Raw genomic sequence first — 13,841 nt, 5'->3', positions numbered from 1 at the left:
AGACAATTCACAGAAAGGGACACTTTTTTTTTACTGCCTCTTGGTGTCTTCATGATTTCTAAAAAAATCATGAAATTGTTTGATGATCCAGAATGACATGATTATTAGGAAAGGAAGATGGGAGTAGCCATGCTGTTTGAAAGTACCTACCAATGCTTCTGTAATTCTTGAGAATAATCCCATCAGTGTTGCTGGGTTCCCTCTCTAAGGAATGGCCATAGAAAATTTGCAGGTAGATTTATCTGTTTTAGGAAGAAAATATTTGCTTCCTAGCTTCCTAGACTCTATTAACCAAGCTGACAAGATCTTGCTTGCAGAATATGGTAGTGCACATGTCTACAGGCTGTATTACTTGAAAGGACATTTCCAGTGGGCTTGTTTCCTGTCTCTGTAATAAATCTGAAGTCTCTGAAAAACTTAGGTTGCAATCTGTCTGCATTTTCCCTGTTGTGCTTGTCTGTCCTGCCATCCCCTCTTTCCTCTGTTGGCACTGTATCAATTCTACCAGTGTTCTTGGAGAAGATGCTTTAAGGGTCACAGGTGAATTAGTGCCAACTTCATGGTATTTCATTAGGCAATTTATTCTTCCTTTTTCTGCTTTAGGGTTTAGCACAGGATTAAAAGGAAGTCTGCCAGTAATTTGGTTTTAAAAATACTGTTGCACAATGAACCCATCCAGCCTGAGCATAAAATAGCAGTAATTTGCATTGTCCTCGTATCTTACAGTTCATTTCAAAGAAGTCTCACCATTATATTATTCAATTCTAGTAATAGAGGAACTTCTTAATAGCATCACTCAAATGCAGTATTTTAATTAATTCAGAAGTCTTTTTTCATTTATTACTTATATTTGTAGACCAATTAAATTGCTGTTATTTGTGAATTTTCCAGGTCTTATTGAATTATTATTTCTGAGATACAGTAGCATTTGACTTCTACAACTTAGTTTAAGCATCTCAATCATAGGTAGCATTGTTTCCATGTATTCCAGATTGTTAATGCTGAGGATATTCTGTCATGTCAAAGTGTGGTAGAAAGTGATTTTCTGTCTTAGTATGATAGTAAGCTAAGTAAGTCTTCCATATCTCATTGTTGCATTTAAAAATTATGCTTTTTTATTATTCCATTATTGTCCCAAAGCACTCAGAAAACTTATAGCAAGAAATGAGGACAGGCTCTGAGTACCATGGTCTAGGGTAAGGTGTCCCTACTCATGGCAGGAGGGGTGGAACTAGATGATCTCTAAGGTCCTTTCGAACCCAAACCGTTCTATGGTTCTATAAATTATTGCAATTATCATTAATTTTATTTGTGAATGGTGTCAGAATATCTTTATTATTGGTATCAGTAAGTGAAATTTCCATGCCTCTCTATAAAATATGTAGAAGAGGAGATGCAGATGTAGAAGTAGAAAAAAGATACAAAAGAATTAGGAGTAGTCCTGAAATGTTTAAAATTGATAAGTATGCCATTCAAAAAAAAGTACAAAAAATGAGAATTTTAACATACAAATTTTTTACTATGTGTAAGAAACTGCCAGGAGTAATATTTAAATCCGTGTTAGAAGTGTTCAGGTTTTAAAGTATCACAAATGTTGATATTTTATCACAATCTGTTGATAGAGCCAGCACTTAGTTTTTCATTGTTCTTCATGCATGTGGTTAGCACAGATGCAATAGATTCTTTGAAACAACTGGAAATTATACAGAGAAACTGATAAACACCTCAGGGTTTTTCAATTGCTGGTTAAATATTATTGAATACAGAATGAAGTATCATTTGAGTCTTCAAGAAAACACTGGAGAAAATATGATGCCATTAATGTAAGATCAAACCTAATAGAGTCGATTTGCAGATGACTGAGGTGAAAAAAAATAAAGCTAAGTATCACTCTACAGAATTCATCTTCCTTCCAGTTAGAGAAGTAGAAGCTATGTTTGGGTGGGTTTTGCACAGCAGAAGGCACAGATGGTATTGAATTTTAACAGCTGTCTTCCATTAAGAGTTACTGGTAGTGTGGATCAATGTAGTTAATGTCTAGACAGTGAGAAATCTTTATTTTTACCCTTGTCTTTGTCCTTACTATTGATAAAGTATTATGGAATTATAGAAAAACATTGATTGAATGGTGCATCTGGGATCTGTTTAGTCAAACTTCTACTCAAGCAGGACCAGTTTACACCAGATTGCTTAGATCCATGTCTATTTGAATTTAAAGTGTCTCCAAGCACTGCATTTACCAAAATCCAAATCAGACTCCAGTCAACTCCCTCAGTACCTTTGCTCCCATTGCAGCTAGTCCCATGGAGCTGTGTGCATCCAGTTGCCTCAAGTGCTGCCCAACTCCTTCCTCTACTGTGGGTAAAGTTCCACTCCCACAGACTTTGTAAATAGACTCTTGGACTGGGGAGAGACAAGTTTTCCAACAAAACCCAAGACACAAAAAGACATTGAGTATCTTGGCCTTTCCCATGTTCTTTGTCACTAAGCTGTTCCCCACCCCACTGAGCAGCAATGTGCTTCTTTATATGTCCTTTGCTACCAGTGTACTTACAGGAGCTTTTTTCCTTGTCCTTAACATCCTTTGATTATTTCTACTCCAGCTGAGCTTTTGCTTTTGTAGTTTCACTGCTCTACACATGAGCAATGCCTCTGTTCCCCCAAGACACTTCCACCTTCTGGGTGATGCAGCTTAATAGGATTTTCAGGTGTCACTTCATAGACAACATTTTCCTTAGTCAGACTTAGTCATTTAAGTAGTTTCCTTAGTCATTTAAGTAGTCTGTGTTTGACTTTGGAACATGGTTACACATTTTGTTGCATTTATATATAGGAACAATGAATGAATATTCTAGCTAATTCAGTTTTTCAACCCTTTGTATGCACTGAAAGATGAAGGTGCACTAGTGCTACTTCGTGGCTATGAACACATTGTGTATTAGTCTTGTGAAAATCCTTTCAGCCTCAGCAAAATTATTGCCAGGATTGTGAAAGCCAAAAGAAAGTAGTGAGAGTGCTGGTAGCACAAGAGCCCTGAGAATGAAAGTGCCTGCAGACAGTGCTGGCTGGTCTAGCAGCTCCCAGATGCCTGGAAGTGGGAATCCTTTCCCCAGGGCATCCTGGATCCATGGCAAGCTCCTTCTGGTTATCTGAAGAAAATAAGTCAGAAGAAATAAAGGAACACCTTCAGATAGGTGAGTGAGTTGAACTGAGTGATGAATGCTAGGACTGGCACAGGAGAGAAAGGAGAACCATGTGGCTTGAAGTAGGGGAAAAGAGGAGAGAAGAAACTGTCTTCAAATTCTGGTTTTGTGCTTCAGCTACCCAATTTACTTCAGCAGAAGTATAAATGCGTTAAATATTTTGTTGGTTTATACATAATAACAATATCAAGCATTTTCTAAGATGTTTGTTTATCTTAGTGACAAAATTTAACATAGTTAAAAGCACTAAAATTCCTATTACATTAAAAAATATTTTATAAGATAAAATACTTTCTACTACCCTTATCTAATAATGCTGTTCATTTTTATTTATGCTTTTGTGTGTTTTCCAGGCCATCTATGCTTTCCAAGGAAGCTGCTTCCAATGAGAAGTGGAGATTTCCTATTTGGCCAGAATGGAGTGATGCAGATATCAGTGCAGAAAAATGGGATACTGGAAAAGCTGGAAAAGAAAAACCTGGAAAAGGTCAAATTTCAGTAAGTTGTGTGATACATATTATTTCTACTTCATTTTTTATACTTTTATTTAATAGAGTATTTGCCACAACTTCTAAATAATGTGTTACTGATAAATATATTTATTTTCAATCATATGTTTTCAATATGTTTAAGTAGTTCCTTTCTAAACTACAGTAATAAACTAGAAACAATTGTGCATTATTTATTTGCTGCTTTTAAAATGATCTCTTAACATATCTGTGTGCATATTAATGGTATAAAAAAATACAACCCTCAAATCTATTTCATAGCATAACTAAAACTGGGGATGTGGGAACAGCTGAACTGTTGTAGTATGTCAGGGCACTGACACACTCCTCAGGGCACTGCAGTTTCTGTGGGCTCAAAAGGTTTCATGCATTGGTCTTTTCTATGGCAGAAATGGATGCTGAAGTACTTTCTTTTGTACGCTGCAGTTTCTGGACATGTGAAACACTGTCTGCAGTTCTAGAATGTGCAGAATGATTTGAGGGAATATTGTCATTTTGCAGAAAATTAACACCTGCCAGATGTTGAAAAATTCCTGTTTTCCAACTTTGGAATGAATTAAAAATCTCATTGATTTTTACTCCTTCACACTGGTTATCATTGCAGAGTGTATGGGTCTTCTATACAGAGTAGTAGTAAACTTATTTTTTAAAAACTTTTTAAACTCAGCACCTTAAATTTAAATTTAAAATGCAATAAATACAATGATTCATCACCTATTTCATATGCACATTCTGCACTGTTAATATATTTCTTCTGAATGTCCCCTTGTGTACTATGTTTATGTTTCCATTTATATTTCTAGATTATTTTTTTTTCTTATCCTAAGGTTGAATATATTATATTCCTGTGAGGCCAAGGTATTGTTTTGAGAGAAGATATACATTCTGTACTGAAGACTGTCTTAACTTGTCAAGCAAATAATTTTCTTTTGTGTCCTTCTCCTGTTCCTTTACCACTTTTGGTGTCTTTCAGCTGTACTAAACATTTCTCTAGCACTAATTTTCAGGTCTACCAGAAAATTATCATACATAAACTTCAAATGAACTATATATTAAAACCTTTCTTCTATTTTAGCACAAGAGATCTTCTGAATTGTTTACTGGACTCTTCAGTTCTTCAGCTACAAGCTGTATGACACATTGCTTGTTTTACATGTTTAAAGGAATTATATACCAGTCACAGCAAATGAATTTACAGATGTAAAGTATTTTGTAACATGACCTCTTTTGATCCAAGCAGATAGCCAGAATTCAACATCAAATAGGTTATTTCAGTTGGAAACAAAATTAGTAATGTCAACCAGAACCTTTAAGTACACTTGGAACATGAATATAAACAGTCCTATTTTCTTGTGTGGGTAAAGAAGTCAACCTGAAGTGATCTCTTTCCATGTAACACTGAAAGTCTTTTACCAACCACCTAAACACAATGCTCTCTCTTAGAGCTGTGCACTGTGCTCCTGAGATTATGCATTTGATCTTGTCTTTGTCTTTTGTTCTCATTTCTTCCATGTCCTTCCTGGAGAACTTGTGGTGGAGACTCCTGTCCTTAGAGCATGAACCCCTGAGACTTGGCACTTGCCTCTTATAGCCACCTTAAAGTTTAAACTTGATAAGTTAAAGCTTGATTTTTTCAGCCTGGACCTATAATATTCTGCTTCAAAAAATTCAAAATTTGCACTAGTTATCTAAAGAAAGGTTGTATCTTTCCAGGTGCGGGGGTTTGTTTGTTTCTTTGTTTGTTTTTGTTTGTTTGGAGTTTTTTGGTTTTGTTTTGGTTTTGTTTTTTAACTTTGCATAGCGTCATGTCATTCGCATCTGCCTCCTTTCTCTGGTTTATCTAGTGTTTAAGAGCTAAACTTTCCTGTTATGCCATGAAGTCAGGGTTGGATGTCTCTGAAAGCAGACTATAAACACTGTTAATACAGTTTTGTATTGTCCAGGCTCCAAGAATTTTTTTAAGCTTTCAGAAAAAAAAAAGAAAGTATTCCTAAAACATTCAATCCCTCCCCTCCTCCCCAGGTTCTCTTTTTTCCTTCAGGTACTGAAATAGGTTGTTGCAGATTATCATGTTGAAGGAATTTACACAATGAAAAAAAAAGTGAGGAAAAGGTTATTTGGGGGTCTTTGGTTTGTGTTTGGTTTTTATGCTCTTCTGATGCACTTTGTTTTGTCTTCCTTTAATCATTAAGGACTCAGAGTATCACAGGTTTTTGTTCCCGGCAACTCTTTCTCTGGTCTGCAGAAGACAGAGTGCACCATAGACTATGAAACACTCACAAATACATAATATGCCTAAAAACTGTTGAAAATCCAGGCACAAATAAAAAGCATTATCCATGTAACTGTTTAGCTTCTCAGTCAGCACAACCTGTATCAGAGGCATGTTCTCATCCCACGTTGTGCCAGTAAGTAAACAGACAGCGTATATCCTCACGCCTTCTGTGCACAGGGAGGATAAGCATCACTTAAAAATGCAACTTTGAAAACTGTATGAGCCTCTCTTTTTAATGGGCTCATTCATGCTGCATAATTATAGCTCTCTTTGGTTTCTACGGCAGTGCTAAATGCATGGAACATGAGTTTTTTGTTTCTTCATAATCACTTTAGATATTTACTTTCAGTGTTCAACTTAAAAGCTATAGAAATAAGTGAGTTTGAAAAAGTACATAGGAATAGCTTGGTTACAGAAGACTAACTGACTTAAAAATTTAAGCTTTTTTTGGAGATCTTTCTGAAAGGGGAAAAGAAAAAGAATAATTTCATGTAGACATCTTGGAAAGTGCAGACCATATAAGCTTCTCTGAATACTAGAGGTGGTGCATTTTTTGTGCTGCATTTTCATCTTGGGCTTTGGGCTTTTTTTTTAGTTGTATATACTATTAGTTCTTTTTTATGCTATTTTGTTCCTTAAGTGAATTATCCTGTGAACAATATATTATTTTAAATCTCATGGAAGATACAATACTATAATTTTTAAAGGTGGTCCATTTTTGTTCATGCATATTTTGTGCAGCCTGCATTTGATGATCCCGAAGGGAAAATAAAGTTGCCAGCATCCTTAAAAGTGCATTCATGGAAACGTCCACAAGAGTTTTTAACAAAAGAGGTAAGAAACAAGCAAGGTCATGATGAAAAAATCCCAATTGCCTAACTTGTGAAAAGTAGAGTGAAATTAGCAGAGGAAGTTTGTTCAACAGGTAAAAGCCCCTTGACCATGTGTTCAGTCCTGTCCTGGAGACCGGTGTACACAAGGGCTCAGTGACCTGTGTGACAGCTCAGCTGTGCTGCTTGCATGGTCATGAAAGATGAAGGTGCACTAGTGCTGGTCTCCAGGACAGGACTGACTGCATGGTCAAGTGGCTTTTACCTGTTGAACAAACTTCCTCTGCTGGGCCCTGGTACTGGAAACCCTGAGCCCAGGGTGAGCTCACACTGCTGATGGTGATGGAGGAGCCTGCAGGCAGCTCCAGCTCCTTACTGGCAATTACATCACCTGCATCTCTTTTACTTTATCTAACCACAGCAGCAAGTTCTTCCTTTCATTTTACAGCAGAAATTGAGAGCAGGGTTATTTTCTTGTAAGAATATTCTTTCGTAGCTCAAATTGTATCATAGGTCAGCAAAACCAAAATGAATGGGATCTGCACAGAATGCTGCATAGATGACTCAGAGGCCTGCTGGATGCCACACAACACCGGTTTCTCTGTGTCTAAAAGGACATAAGACTACCTATACTAATTCCATTCTTTACAGTTAGCATAATAATTAGCATTCTCAATTATACTGTACAGAATCTGAGATTTAATTATTAATTAAATTTATTAATGGGATAAGACCACCATGGATCAGCACTTCCTGGTACAAAACATCATGGTTGTGTATGCCCCCACATCTGCTTCACTTTTTGACTCCCATGTTCATTTGGAAGACAACTGGACAGAGAGATGCCTTTCTGTTTTTATAGATGCCTTCTATTTCTCTATTCTCAGTTCAGAATTACTCTCATGGCAGAAAAATTTCTATATGTTCCACCTGAGCAGGTGTCTGAAGTACTCATATGTGTCATGAAACCATGAACTAGCTTTACCAGAACTACATTACTTTTTTTCACTTCAACTATCATATTTTTCTGGGCTACACAGAGTACGTCTTTGACAGTACTTGTCTGCAAGGTAACCATAGCATTTTAAAATTGTGCAGAACTTTAAAACTAATTACAGAGAAAATGAACAACCTCGTATTTCAGAGGTAAGTGTTCTCCAATGCTGTTACCAATCTAAGGGTTTATGTGATTTACTTCAGATCATATATTGAAGTTTTAAAACACTTGGACAACCCTTCCAACTTTTTCAGGCTTTTCAGTTTTCCTTTTGTCAGCTTGTCAGTTCCATTTTTTATTAACTAGACACTAAACAGATCTAAGTTTAATTTTTAACGGAGAGAGGGGGAGAGGTCAGAGGAGTAATTGACAAGACCAAAAGATTGGATAGGAAACACTGCCAAAATGCATAAACTGAGTGGAGGTATCTGAAAGATGAGGGCAAGAGAGCTGGCAGCCCAGAAAGTCATGGAAACATGTATCTGTATAAAAAATAGCTTTTAAAATCTATCTCTGGAGTATGATGAAGAAAGCATTTGTTTTCTTTAGGACCCACTTAAAACTTTGATGCGTCTTTTGGTCCAATATATTTTGAATCAACAAGCAATGATTACAAGAGATTTTATATAAAAATTAATATAAATGTCAAGCGATGAAAGGCTATTAAGAATTATTTATTACCTGATATATTTTTAACTCTAAAAGTAAGCATAAACAAGCCAATATTCTGTTAATCAAAGAATCAAGCAATGAACACCAATATGTGATGAGAGGCACAGATACATTTAGTTCAATAAACTGCAATCCCAGTCTGTTATTACTAAACTGCTTACAAAAAGGACATGGGCTGTACAAGAAGAAAATATTCATGAACAGAACATAATGCAGCCAAAGATATGATAAAGTTGCTGTTCAGACATTACCACTAACTGACCAAGAGCAAATAAATCCCAGTGAACCCTGGTGGGTGGCTAAGGGAATCTCAAAGTATGAGACAGTGTTATGATCATGATTTAAATGCAGAACTGCAAATAACTTAAGAAGTTGAGGGCATCTCAATTTACTTATGTGATTATTCAATTTTGATACTCTTTAAATCTCCTGGTAAAAATAATAATAATAATAATAATTTATTAAAAATCTGAACCTACATTTAAGGAAGTTTTATAAAGAAATACCAAACCATCTACAAGATGATCACTTCTAGTTTTCAAATGTGTAATGAATGCTTGCCAGATGTCCAACATTTTCATGTCCACTGCTGTTAAATGCTAATGTTAATTTAATTTTCTCCAGATAATTTAGTTATGGACCTAACTGATTTACTTTCTACTAGGTTCCTGTGATAGTCCAAAATGAAACCTCATTTGACCTTGTTTCAGCAAATGAGCACATATTTTGTTGTGAGGTAGGTGAAAATTCATTAAGGTCCCTTAAAAAAATTATTTCCTTTTTATCTTTCTTTGACTTTTTGAATTTCTCTCCAAATTCCTACAAAAAAGAAATATGTTGTGAGAAGTTTTTTAAGTGGAAAATTAATGAAGGGGATTAAGTCGCAAGAAATTATCTAGATTATTATAATTAGTGTTTATCTTTTTTAGAAGTTGAAAAATCAGTGATGGTGAGAGGTTTTCCAGCTGGATAATGTTGTCTAAAGAAAAGAGTAAATAAAGGCTATGTTATAAAGGATTTCTAATTTTTACTCAAACTTTCTGGAAGTCCTAGTGGGCCTGCATGTGTGTGCAAATGTCTGTGATCCAGTTTTTCTGTCTCTCCAGAGCTGAATAAAGGTTTACTGAATTCCTGCAGGTCATGGAAAAATGTAAACCAGATGGAACCAAGTCATCTGAGTGCCTTACTGAATGTAATATTACTTAATAATTTCTATTTCATTCCGTACGTTAATGCAAATTCAAAATTCAGCACCAGAGATATAAGGGAAGAAACACCAGAAGACAGGTCATGTCAATTTTCAAGTCTGAAAAACCACTAATTTATTCTAGGACAAGTTTCTTAGAATGTCCATAGAATCAATTATTAATTTTAGGGCACATTTCTTGTAGTAAAAAGGTCTTTTTCATTCCAGTATACATAAATCCTTTTATAGTCCTTTTATGGTGTATACACTACTTTCACAATAAAAGGATATATACATATATCCTTTTATTGTGAAAGTAGTGTATACATCATAAATATGCATATCATAAAAACTCATGTATAAAACATGATTAGTTTATGTTCTTATTTTAAGAATTAAAGAATTCTAAGTATATTTAATAATTTAGGATTTCCTTAACTGAGTACAAATAATGACTATTTTAGCACTGGCTTTTAAAAAGCAATTAAACAAGTGAAAACTCACAAGCGCTGTAACATAATTTATTTTAAGATCATATTTCTTAGTTTGTCTTTGTTAAAGATGAATACCTTTATTTATATTGTGCCTTTACTTAGTTGTATGAAGTCTTGTGTTGTAGATAGGTATTGTAATGATTTTAAGAGAAGTTGTAACAGCGAAATTAATTTTTTCATTAAACTACAGCTATATTTTTATGTCACTTTTTCATTTACAACAGGATCTGGTTTATTCTTTGATCATATAACTTTGTATTTTTTTCAAAATCTGTTACTTGAAAAATCTTTTTTTTCTATTTTTCTCTTGTTTTAGCTGATGAGATGGATTGTAAGTGAAATCTATGCTCTCTGGAGGATATATAATGAAAATTCCTTAAATAGTGAAACACCCACAGTTGTTTGGAAACCTTGGGAACACATTTATGGCTTATGTAAATCTGCCAAGGAACCCATAATAGTGTACAATAAATTTGGAAAATATGCATTGAAACTTTATTGGATGGTGAGTGGTTTCCTCCAACAATATAAAAATGTGATGCAGCTAGCATGGCAAATTTAATGGTTCCTGGGCATACATTTTATTATTGAAAATACATAGATTTTTAGGAGTAGAAAAACTGACAAGTTGTTGATTTGAATGCTTGTTAATTAAAATGTCTCTTACAGTTCATGTGATTGTTGCACAACTTGTGGCCTGATAAAAGTATTATTACTTGCAAAGGCAATATTTTATTTTTGTAGTTTTGTAGGTTTGATGCAAATGCTTATAGAGTCAAACATGTGGCCCACACCTCTGCTGTATTAGGCTGAATTTTTTTCTTTTTATATTTAAGTAATTCAGTTGCCTGACTTTACAGAGCTATTTGTCTCTAAATGTGTTTAAAGATAGATACTTCCAGTGTGAAGACCATTTTCTGAAGAGGTACTGGTAAAATTAAAACATCCCAAGGGTTTCTAAAGATAATAGATAATAATTTCTTAACACTTTTGGCAGTCAACAGGGAACACTTAATTGCATATTGAGCCTCATTTTAATAGAGAAATAGTAACATGTAAAAGAACTGACATCTAAAAGTTGCCTATGTTGTTGGAGTTATTTCAGTTACATTTGCCTTTTGGAAACAGAAAATGTCACAGCATGCTAAGACCTATAACTAACCCTACTAAACTTCCAGTTGCCCAAAGCTGAAAATATTTCTGAGACAGTTGGAAACAAAAACTTGAAAGTGACCTTCTCTGTAAGGGGAACACTTACCTGATTTATATGCCTGTGCTTTCCTCACCCCTTACTACTGCCTTCACTTGTGGAATAACTTATATTTCATATAGAAATGAGTTCCATGAGTTTGAGAGGGCACAAATTGTATTGTCCAAGTTCCTCAGCAGAAGACTTTATTCTGTGTGTGAATTTAATGCTGCAGGTATTATGAAGTCATGTGGTAAAAGACTGCGTTTTAAAGCATATCCAAGAGTTACCAGCGCTTCATTCTCCTTGTCACTTTTGTCACTTTTTGGTACACTCTTTGTCTTTTTTTTTTGTTTGGGCCTGTGTTTTTATTCAATTTTTTTTTTCCTCTGGGTATACAGCTGTATTTTACAGAAAGAAAAACAGGAAAAAAGAGGGTCACCTGTTGGAAGTTTAAAAAAAATGTGCAAATGAGGAAAGACAAATATCAGAAGAGACAGAGGAGAAATAAATTTCATAGGAGAAAGTAGAAAAATAAATGAAAAAGAGTGCAAAAGATGGAAGAATAATGAACTGATTTCACTAATGTTCTGCACTGAGTCCTGAAGATATTGTTGTACACAACATAAAACCTGTGGATAATAATTTTTTTTCACATATTGACAAAATACATAAATTCCATCCCACATTCTACTTTCACTTTGCCTTCCTGAGGTTTATTGAACTTGTAGTTATTTTTTTCTCACTTTTTTCATCTGTAGACCTGCCCCACGTTTTTTATTATTTTTTTTATTTCTTTTCCTTTACTTATCAACTTGTTCTGTTCTCCCTAGTAAACTTCAGCAATTATTGGAAGAGGAGATGAATATGTTATCATATCCCTGACTAGGTCCTTTTCAAACTAGGGAAGTTTAGATATTTTGTTTTGGTTGGCACAAAATGGTTCTTATCCTTAAAAATATTAGCTTCTTTTATGATTTTTGAATATCTTTGACCTCTGGACTAATTTTTTTTTCTCCTTAGACCTGTAGAATTCATAGCATTAATCAGCTGTCATTTCAGCTTGAATCCATAGCTTAGTTACAAGCAGAGGACAATAGTTTTGCACCCTCTGATAACGCATGGTGAACACTTTAGTGATTTGGTCATTCTTCATTATTTTTTGGGTAAATTAAGAGAAGTATTTGCTATTGGCCCACCTATTTTCTATTATATCTTTATCACTAGGACTGAGAATTTTATTTGAAGAATGGTAGACAAGATTATTTTGTGGAAAATTAGCTCAGTTTACTAATGAAGTACCTGGTACTGGAGATAGCAGTACTTTGTCTTACCTCTTTGTTTCTTATCCTGGAAATACAGATTTTTTTTTTTAAATATACATATCTATATTTTTCTATTTTTTTTACATTTGATCATTTTGTGTTGTTTAGTATAGTGTTCTACAAAATACTGTTGTAGTGTGTAACAGGAGACTAACTGCAGTCAGTATTCCCAGGTAGTTTTTGGGAAGCATGGGGGACTGCTTATGTCACAAGTATTTTCCAGACTGATATCTAAAGAGACATTTAAAAAACTGCTATCTTAATTAAGCCTTTTTTTAATCATTAGTGTTTCTCAGGCATCTGTGATGGCAGCTGAAGAAACAGTACTGAAGGCATGCACATGATGTACTACACATATGAGATGAAATATATTTGGAAATAGCAGCAATTAGATTAATCTCTGGAACAAATAAGTCAGAGCAGTAATAAAATGCTATGAATGCTGTTTCCATGTTTCTTATAAATTATGTGAGAACTTTTTTTAAAGCCATCTGTGATGTAAATCAAGTTACAGTAGAATTGGTATCTTGGGAAAGCATTAAAAGTTCTCTTGCATACTCTTTACTTGCCAGACCACAAACTAATTATTTTCTTTATGCTTTTCTCCCCTTCCCCTATCACAGGGGTGCTGGAGAAAGATCATTGTGGATGACACTATGCCTTTCAGTGAAGAGGAGAATTTATTATTGCCAGCTACAACCAGCCAAAATGAACTTTGGCCAATGTTGCTGTCCAAAGCTATAATTAAGTTAGCAAATACTAGGTAAGTTTTGTCATTTCACTTTTTGTTTGTTTTTTGTGAAGTCACATGGTAACAGCAAAAAGTGGATTTAGTATACTAGGAAATGTATTTTGCTACGTTTTGTAATGACAGTTATGCACTTCCAAAAGCTGACACTGCAAATTGGTAAAACAAAATCCTCTACAGCTACAGAAGGCACAGGATTTCATTTTTAGATGTGTTTGTAAATTTATTCACAGAAAACTTACAAAGAAACTGGAGTACTCTCATTATTTTCTTCATTTGTTTGACTATATTCCTGACAACTTCACATGTGGCTCCCTGCCAAACAGAAGTACCTGTGAACTGTTAATGAAATTGTTAATGTGAGCCTTGACCAGTATTGACTCAACTGATGTTGAAAGCAGAGTTTTGTGAGC

General features: G+C 34.7%; 1 protein-coding gene across 1 annotated transcript in view; it reads left to right on the top strand.

The window, feature by feature from the left end:
- The first annotated feature begins 3,127 nt into the window (after window positions 1–3,127).
- Window positions 3,128–13,841, top strand: part of ADGB (androglobin) — an 85,210-nt gene continuing 74,496 nt past the window's right edge. The window contains exons 1-6 of the mRNA XM_059467664.1: window positions 3,128–3,198; window positions 3,557–3,701; window positions 6,729–6,821; window positions 9,151–9,222; window positions 10,483–10,671; window positions 13,304–13,443. Of these exons, the coding sequence (XP_059323647.1) occupies window positions 3,128–3,198; window positions 3,557–3,701; window positions 6,729–6,821; window positions 9,151–9,222; window positions 10,483–10,671; window positions 13,304–13,443 (710 nt within the window). The remainder of the gene's footprint in view (window positions 3,199–3,556; window positions 3,702–6,728; window positions 6,822–9,150; window positions 9,223–10,482; window positions 10,672–13,303; window positions 13,444–13,841) is intronic.

This window comes from Ammospiza nelsoni, chromosome 3 (genome assembly GCF_027579445.1).
Source record: "Ammospiza nelsoni isolate bAmmNel1 chromosome 3, bAmmNel1.pri, whole genome shotgun sequence".
Taxonomy (NCBI): Eukaryota; Metazoa; Chordata; class Aves; order Passeriformes; family Passerellidae; genus Ammospiza; species Ammospiza nelsoni.
This window is presented reverse-complemented; position numbering and strand designations above follow the sequence as displayed.